This window comes from Tubulanus polymorphus, chromosome 5 (assembly GCF_964204645.1).
Source record: "Tubulanus polymorphus chromosome 5, tnTubPoly1.2, whole genome shotgun sequence".
Taxonomy (NCBI): Eukaryota; Metazoa; Nemertea; class Palaeonemertea; order Tubulaniformes; family Tubulanidae; genus Tubulanus; species Tubulanus polymorphus.
In genome coordinates, this window is record NC_134029.1 from 15835666 (window position 1) to 15844462 (window position 8797).

The following is an 8797-nucleotide window of genomic DNA, read 5'->3' on the forward strand; positions in this document are numbered from 1 at the left end:
AGCATTTGTGTGGAGAGGATCATCTATTTCCATCAATGAGCTGTGGCTGCAAAACAGATTAAACATTTTTGTGATTGGTCAAGTTCATATCGGATGAGTAGATTGGCAATTAAGATTGCATTTTTAGTCATAAGGCACTGTATTACTAACTTACGTTGTCATAACCATTGTCTGCATTATTGGTGGATTGTGGCCATTTTCAATTCTTCCAGATTCTCAAAATCCACTTCTTGAAAAATCGAAATGTCCATCATTTAGCAACATATTACCATCTACAAAACAAAAAGTAATTTGAGATTAAATTATTCCCAAATAGAACCCATATAGAACTTAAGGCTACAGTAGGCCTATACGACGTAGGTTGATTTCCAGCTAGCGATTTTGTAGCCTATTGTTGCGATGAACAGTAAACCTCATGCATAACATACCAGATCGGACCTGGATTAAAAGATTACCTAACGACATTAACATTAAACTAAACAATTGACCTATGCAATTGCATAATTCTCCATGTCTCTTGTTTGTCCTGTCAACTTTATTGAACTGTCAAACCAATAATATACATGTTTATTGATATTGATAAGGACCAATAAAGTCAATTTGATTTGCTTACATTTAAAATGATCTTACCTTCAAATGTTTAACATGTAGGCCTACTCGCGTATTTTAACTGGCCTTTTTACTTGCAATTTCTTTTTCAAACTCCATGCTTGCAAAAGACGAATTCGGTTGGTGTATATCGATATTTACGGGTAATTTTCCACTAAAAAGCGCATCTTTGTGTTATTTGTCTTCCATTTTGGAACACTACCAAAATGAAAACCTCACTGACGAACTGACGAGCTCTAGATAAATGGTTTTCATGAACAGAAAAACAACCTAGACAAAATAATCTCATCTAAATGTTGAATTAAATAGTTAGAGGCCTTATTCATGCACCTTTTTGTCTATTTTTATAATACAGCGTATATTAAAATGAGCGTCATTTCTTCACTGAATCGTTATTTTCAATTTACTTAATTGATTTTGCCTTAGCTTCATAATAACCCTTAGTATAAGTAATTTTTGCTAATTAAATATCACTTAACACGATTATTTTTTAATTCTAATAGAACTAAAATGCAGACATAAAACTTATTAATAATTAAATAATTTATTTCAATTAAACTCCCAAGCACCCCTGCGCGGTGGCAGCCATATTGCCATTGTTAAGCAACACGTTTTCACAGGTTTTCACGATCTATTCTATTCTCATAATGATTGCAAAACGCAATAATGGATGACAATCAGTCCATAAAAGGGGATCATTGACAACTGGGCCGAAAGTGACACTGCTTCTTTGTTTGAGGTCAAACACATAGTGGATCATTGAATGGATCATTGAAGTAGATTCATTAGAATGGATTGGAACGGAAGTGAAAGAACAAAAAAGTCGAAGGCCATTTATTTATTATTATCCCGCGTATAAAGGACGCGTTGTGGATTGTTCAGGTATGATTATTGTTATGTAGTAAAGTAAAGGTTTATAGGTCACTAAAAGAATATGTTTATTGGAATGAAAAGCAACATGACCTAGTATTGAATTGAATTTGAATTAGTTAGCATAGTATTAGTTACTTTAGTAGGCCTTAAATGATTGAATGTCCAGTGAAAAAATTGTAAATGATCATTCCAATTGTGAGGGATAAAAACGGAGTGTCTTTGGTGTTTATGCATCCAATCTAAAAACTGCAGGGTCATTTAGATTTTGTTGTGCGCCCATCATCGCCATTAAACTTGTATGCTGGACATGAAATTAGGTCGCTGTCGGAGTTTCGACTGGGGGCAAAAACGACGTTAGTGCAATCAATTCTTGACCATTTTTTTTCAAACTTTATAGGGTCTACACCAATAAGAATTGATCCAAGGACAGACACTATAAAATTGGAATTCCCGTTTTTTTGGCTTAAAAATGTGTCCACTGGGGGATTGTTGGAAAACGATGTTAGCGCGAGAGAGCCTTCAATGCTCTTGATATTTAAGTTACACACATATCTATCCTAGACATGTCTTCAGCCCAAAACTGGTCCGAATCAAGATGGCCAACTGCATTGGCCATTTTCGTTCCCCAAAATCATCACTTATGCAATTTTTTGAAGTTTTCAATGGAGATTTTGAAGATGAAGATGGCCATCTTGACACAAGATGGCCATCATGTGACCTTTTTTGTACCCAAAAAGGTCATTTTTGCCTTTGAAATTTGTGATGGGTATACATTTCTTAACAATCTAAAACATACGAGACAGATTTTTTGGATCAGTCAAGCATGACACATTTGGCAGCCATCTTGGTGTCATCAGTTCTCATTCGTAGATAGAAGAAGGTTTTTGAAGGAAAATATCGACAGGTTTTGACTTATAGTCTTGATATTTGATAATTGTTACCACTGTTGTAGTATTCACCTCATGTGGAATTGGGGTTACCCAGGTTTTTGTTCTCACCACCAGGGGGAGTTGAGTATTGAATTATATACAATTTGTCTAATTTATTTTGGTACCTATGAATACATTATAACATCGATCAATTGTAAAATTGTAGCTTGTGACATGTTCTATGATTGTGGTGAGTTTCAATGTCCTGTTTCTATTTCATTATGTTGATTGTTTAGCATTCGTAACCATACGGGAATGGTGTCCCTAGACCCCTTGTTTTTCATCAGGTGGCGTTGAACATTGAAATTTCCAGATTGTCAAGCAATTCACCATATGGCTTATAATCAAGTCATTAAGAGTGAAAAAACTTAGCTGTTATATGCAGAAGACTGTTAGAAAAAGCTATATAATTTAATCATCATCCCAAGCAGCTGAAGTTGATTTATTTATCCTCGTAAAGAAATCATTGTATACTTTTGCTTAATTTTTTTCAAATGGTTATCATTTCAGAACAATGTCGAAAGGAGAAGGGTGCAAAAGAGGCCAACATAAGACATGCAATTACTCAAAAATTTATAAAATTTATGAAGATGAATAAATCAGTTAGTATGGAAAATGTGAATCTCTTGAGTGTTCATTCTAAACAGCACATAGATTAAGGAGATTTCCTCACATGGTGGTTTGATTTGAATTCAACAAAAAATGGCAATCAAAGACACATGTATTTAGCATGAAGTACACGTGTAAGACACGTGTAATATTGGATGAAATACACGTGTAATTAGGATAAAGTACACGTGCAACACTGGATGAAATACACGTGTAATTAGGATGAAGTACACGTGTAATTGGGATAAAGTACATGTGTAATACAGGATGAAATACACGTGTAATAAGGATGAACTACACGTGTAGTTAGGATGAAGTACACGTTTAATTTGGATGAAGTACACGTGTAATACACGTGTAATTAGGATAAAGTACATGTGTAATACAGGATGAAATACACGTGTAATAAGGATGAACTACACGTGTAGTTAGGATGAAGTACACGTGTAATTTGGATGAAGTACACGTGTAATACACGTGTAATTAGGATGAAGTACACGTGTAATTGGGATAAAGTACACGTGTAAAATTGGGCCAATTTTACACGTGTATTTTCATTTACAATTACACGTGTACCATTTTCGTAAGATGAATCTGGCTCGATGATATCGATATTATATTGATATTGATGATATTTCACTTATTTTAAGGGATTTCTGCCACTTTCATCTAATTTAAAGCTATCGCGACTACGGATACATGATCCGATCAACAAATCATATTATTAGAGAGCATTACTTCAATATTTGCACTTTTTGCACTTATCCAGATGTTAAAATTTAACGAAAAATGAAAGGCAATAATGTACTCACAATAATTGTTGCATTTCTCCATTGCACACAGTAAAATTTTGTAAATTTGTTGGAAAAAATAATGTTTAATCATTATATGTTTATACACTACCCATGGTTTCTGGTTTTAAACTGACAAGTCTGTGGTCCCCTTGAATCAGTAAAAAGTATCAACTGTGAGCACTGTTAGTACTGTGAGCATTTGGCCTCTAGAATTGTTCCAGACTGTATTACAAAATCAGCGATGAATGAATCAAAACTGCAATGGAATCACGTTGCAGCCAATTCGGTACCGTCACAAAAATAGAGCGGCTACCCAGATTTCCTGGATCCAGATACCTGCACGTTCGATATAGTCAAATTTTCTTAAAATGGGTGAAAAAACAAATTAATCCGACTGAACCAGCATCTATTTTGGCTTCAAGCTGGGATAGACCGATTCGAATTGAGCAAGCTTTGATACGAACGATGACCAATGAAAAACGAAATAGAAGAAAAAGAAAGCAGAAAAGTTACGATCTAAATAATTATCACTCCATTTAATTGCAAAATATAATATTTCCGTATAAAATATGGCCTCAAACAATGAAACAGCATCAGGATAAAGGGGTAACACTAAAGTATATAGGCTACATATATCTGCATGACACAACTCCAAAATGAGATACAATTGGGATGCAGATTTTCGGATGCAGTTCCGGCCGCACCTTTAAAGCATTTGCGTGACGGAACGGCCAATCGGCGCGCACCATTGTATGCCAACGTCACGATATGATTTTTCTTACGTGACAAATTTAGCCTCTACTAACAATTTGTGAATTCTCAGCAATCTTGCATTATGTGTCAGCGGCATTTTATTTAGATTACCCAAGCCCAAAATTAACTAGTTCATCATTAATCATTTCGTTGGTCTAAGGATCTCTAAGGCTAAGATAATGATACCATCTTTCCTTTTAAATTGGCCGAGTAATTTTGTAAACTGCAATAGAATATGTAATCTGTTCATTTCTATAGCTGCCGGGGGTGTTATGGTTAGCTTGATGATGATTTAACGGAAATTTAATATTTTTTTTTAATAAAAAATTTTAGGTGTGAAAGGGTTAAAGACCCAAAGGGATTACGGGGACAGGCCCAAAAAATCGGTCTGAAAGGAAAAGTCATTTTCATAAAGGGAAAGCAATACATCGACTAACTGAAGTGATACATCGTCTCTTCAGGTGGTTTTATACCGATTTGACTTTCATTGGTAGCTAAAAAACATGCCCTTCTACTAGGGCCCGATTTGCAGGTCTCATATGTAAGTCCCGTTAAGTGGGCGTTTTTAAGTATATATATATATATATATATATATATATATATATATATATATATACATATATATATATATATATATATATATATATATATATATATATATATATATATATATATATATATATATATATATATATATATATATATATATATATATATATATATATATATATATATATATATATATATATATATATATAATATGATATTTATAATGATCAGTACATCTTGAATTCAGTGAATAGTGAAAATGAACCATATTAGCGCCAGTGAATTGTATCTGTTATCCCTTTTTTTGCTTGATTTAATTAACACCTGCTAGCTGTAGTTTATTCATTAATTTTCCTGAAGTGCTGGTCGCATTAGCATTATCTCGCAGCACTCGCACCTCATCTAGTTGTGTGAAGTTACGATAGACTTTTTAGTTTAGTGCTAGTATGGATCAGTAGTACCTACTACGTGAAATCATGATCCAGAAGCATGTCGAGTTTGGCGTTGCAGGTATCATGTTGTATAGGAGAGTTAATGAATTCAATTAATTGGAGAGTAAGGGGATTAAGATTACATCGCTGTATTGTTATTTCGATTGTTGTTGGTGTGAATGTGAATTTGCATTGAATTAATATGTAAAACGTCTCAAAAATATTTCATTTTAGGGACACCAGAAGAAGCAGGGAGAAGGAAGGCGTTCGTCGTACGATACCAATGACATGGAAGTTGACGCAACCACATTATTTCTTAAATTGAATGACAGCAAAGCTGGAAAACCAATTCTGACTCTCGTGCCATCGGTTAAACGTCATAACAGGATTAGATATTTTCTAAAAGGAAATGATGTAGATTTATTTTCCCTAGGACAAATTAACAATCGTTTTATTGTTTTGAAATTACAGCAACATGTAAAGAGTGTGGGAACTTTTCATGTCATTCTATTTTCCGAACCTTTTGTAAAAAATGAACAAGTAAATTCACCTAGCCAATTCGTTCATTTGTATGTTAATCTTGTGATTATGTAACATGTATATTTAAGTATGCTTTACGTCAGTATATTTTACCCAGAATAAAATCTTTTGGCCAACATGTCGTGGAATCTCTTTCACCAAAGTGGACATTTGTCTTCCAATATCACGACTACTATATTAAATTCTAATATCTATAAGTATAACTATTCACCAAGGATAATGTTTGTATCCAATATTTTTCAGAATATACATGAATACACAAGTTTTTCAAAAGTTATTATTATTAATTTCAATGTACAAATTAATTTCAAGATTGGTAGGATTTATCCACACACACGTCCATAATATTATTCATATGTCCAAAGTGCGGTCGAATCGAACATTCGTAAAAATGACGATTGTTTAGGCTAATCACATGACATAAATATGGCGGCGTTGAGAAAAAGATTGTACCATTATCAACTACAAGGTGCCGCCATCTTGGAAATCAAATTGCTCACGGAGCGAGTTAGTCCATAGTAAAATCGTGTTCGTAAAGATTCGGTGTAGATATTCAAACTGTTGGCGGTTAAAATCTGCGGTGTTCCTCTATCAAGATGACTGATTTCCATGTATATGGATTATCAGACAAGTCGGCGCTAGAACTCATGACTCATCGAAAAAGACAAAATATTCATAAATGACGAAATTTTTAACAAAGATAAATGATTTTATTTCTTAAGATTCATGAATTTATTTATATTGTGATTACATTTTTTTAAACATTATATTTACATCATACCGAAATTTGGGATATTTAACATGATATAATTGCATCAATCAACATTATGATTGCTTGCTTCAATAGCGGAAAAAGTACAGAATAGGAGATCTACTTACAGCGTACGACATGTATAAACAATAATATTTCATTTAATACCTGTTGAAAACATTAATACATTTAAAAAAGAAAATATGATACTATCATTCAATACAACCTTGGAATATCGATATAGAATTACTAATTTCGATTGCACTGACATGGAATTTGCGCAAGAATAATAACTATGCGGGGAGACTCTCACTCTCTCAAATCACGTTTTGTATTAAAAAATTTTGTTCTCCCTTATTTGTTGGAGATTACACATTTTTGAATGTTGGAGAAGACCACCTACCAATGGTCAATATTGCCCACTAAATCGATGTTAACCATATGATAAAAATTTATGATCTTTCTATTTCGATAATTCAAGTTCATTTCCTGTTCATTTGGTCGTTATCATCCCAAGGCCTATAACCCTAAACATAAGAAGTGTATCTAGTTATCATCCCAAGGCCTATAACCCTAAACATAAGAAGTGTATCTAGGCCCCCTGATACGAGATCCTTATGTGAGTCGCATCCCCACATTTCCCCACATTTCAGCTGTTGTCATTTCGCGTAATTCTCCGATTACGCGGAATTTCGGTTAACCCAGCTAACACAAAAACGCCCAAGAAACCTTTCGAAAACGGTATCGGTTTTTTTGTATTGGAAACGTTCTATTAAAACGTTTCTGCAATGTTATTCATTCTGTGAACACTTTTGAACGTTTTACAAACGTTTTTAGAAAAGCATTAATGAAACCTTGTCAATACGTTGAAACCCTTGTAGAAACGTTTCAAAAACTTTATTCTTAAACGTTTTTGAAACGTTCATTCATTCCTTTTATTGAAACATGACATAAACATGAAAAACGTTTAAAAACCTATCAGCAACGTTTCCTCTTTAACCTGCCTGGTGGCAGTAGACAGAGATAAACTACGTATAAGTCATACGTCAGAGATAAGTCATACGTATACAATACTTATTCCCTCTATGGATATTTTTATTGATAATATAATTCAACAAAATCGATTATCATCAAAAACAAGCATCGATGGTTGGACGGATAGAGATATTCCTATTGCGTTTATTTTATGGCATGAGACGGCCCTTTCTATAAGCATCATCTTCGCAGCCACTTTCATCCAGGCGTAGGCCCCATTAATTCTCTTCTAGCACTCGTCTGGAACAAATAAAGCACATTTAGATTTACAGAAAACCATGGAAGTACGCTCAAATCAACTAATCAATTTGTTTCAAATATCAGTATGTAATAAATCAATTCTTTTGTTCTTACATTTTAAAAAATACTATGATCAACGGATGATTCGATTCAATTCGATTAGAGATCGGAAATAGATTGCTCCCAGTGCAACTGACATAGGCGATTTCAAGATGGCGATGTTTGCAGTACACGTGGGCACAGGCAGCCTCATTCCTCTTTAAATCCATTTGATGTTGATCCAGAAATGGAAGAGTATGGAGATCGATTAGATACATCAAGAACTTCAACACCAGAAACATCGAGAAGAGAAACTCAACCAATCAATAATGATCCAAGTCAATTACAAGTAGTATTAGAAAAACAAATTGATAGACTAAACAATTCAGAAGAACAGATAAATAGTACTTTAGATATGTGCAAAATGCAACCTTTATTAGGGTTTTCTGTTTCTTCACAGAAAACCCAATTGAAATTCGCGTGATTATTAGGGTTTCTGCTGCCTTGGCAAAAACCCTATTGGATTCCTGCTGCTATTATTTTAACATATTTTCCACTGAGTTTCGTCACATAAAAATCATCTACTAGATTTGACTACTAACTTTGAAACGAAATGTTAAACTCTGATAATAATATAACAGTCTC

At 33.7% G+C, this 8797-nt stretch overlaps 1 protein-coding gene across 1 annotated transcript in view; it reads left to right on the plus strand.

The window, feature by feature from the left end:
* Nucleotides 1-2963, plus strand: part of LOC141906266 (fibrillin-3-like) — a 769611-nt gene extending 766648 nt beyond the window's left edge. The window contains exon 67 of the mRNA XM_074795508.1: nucleotides 2922-2963. Within this exon, the coding sequence (XP_074651609.1) occupies nucleotides 2922-2963 (42 nt within the window). The remainder of the gene's footprint in view (nucleotides 1-2921) is intronic.
* Nucleotides 2964-8797: the final 5834 nt, after the last annotated feature.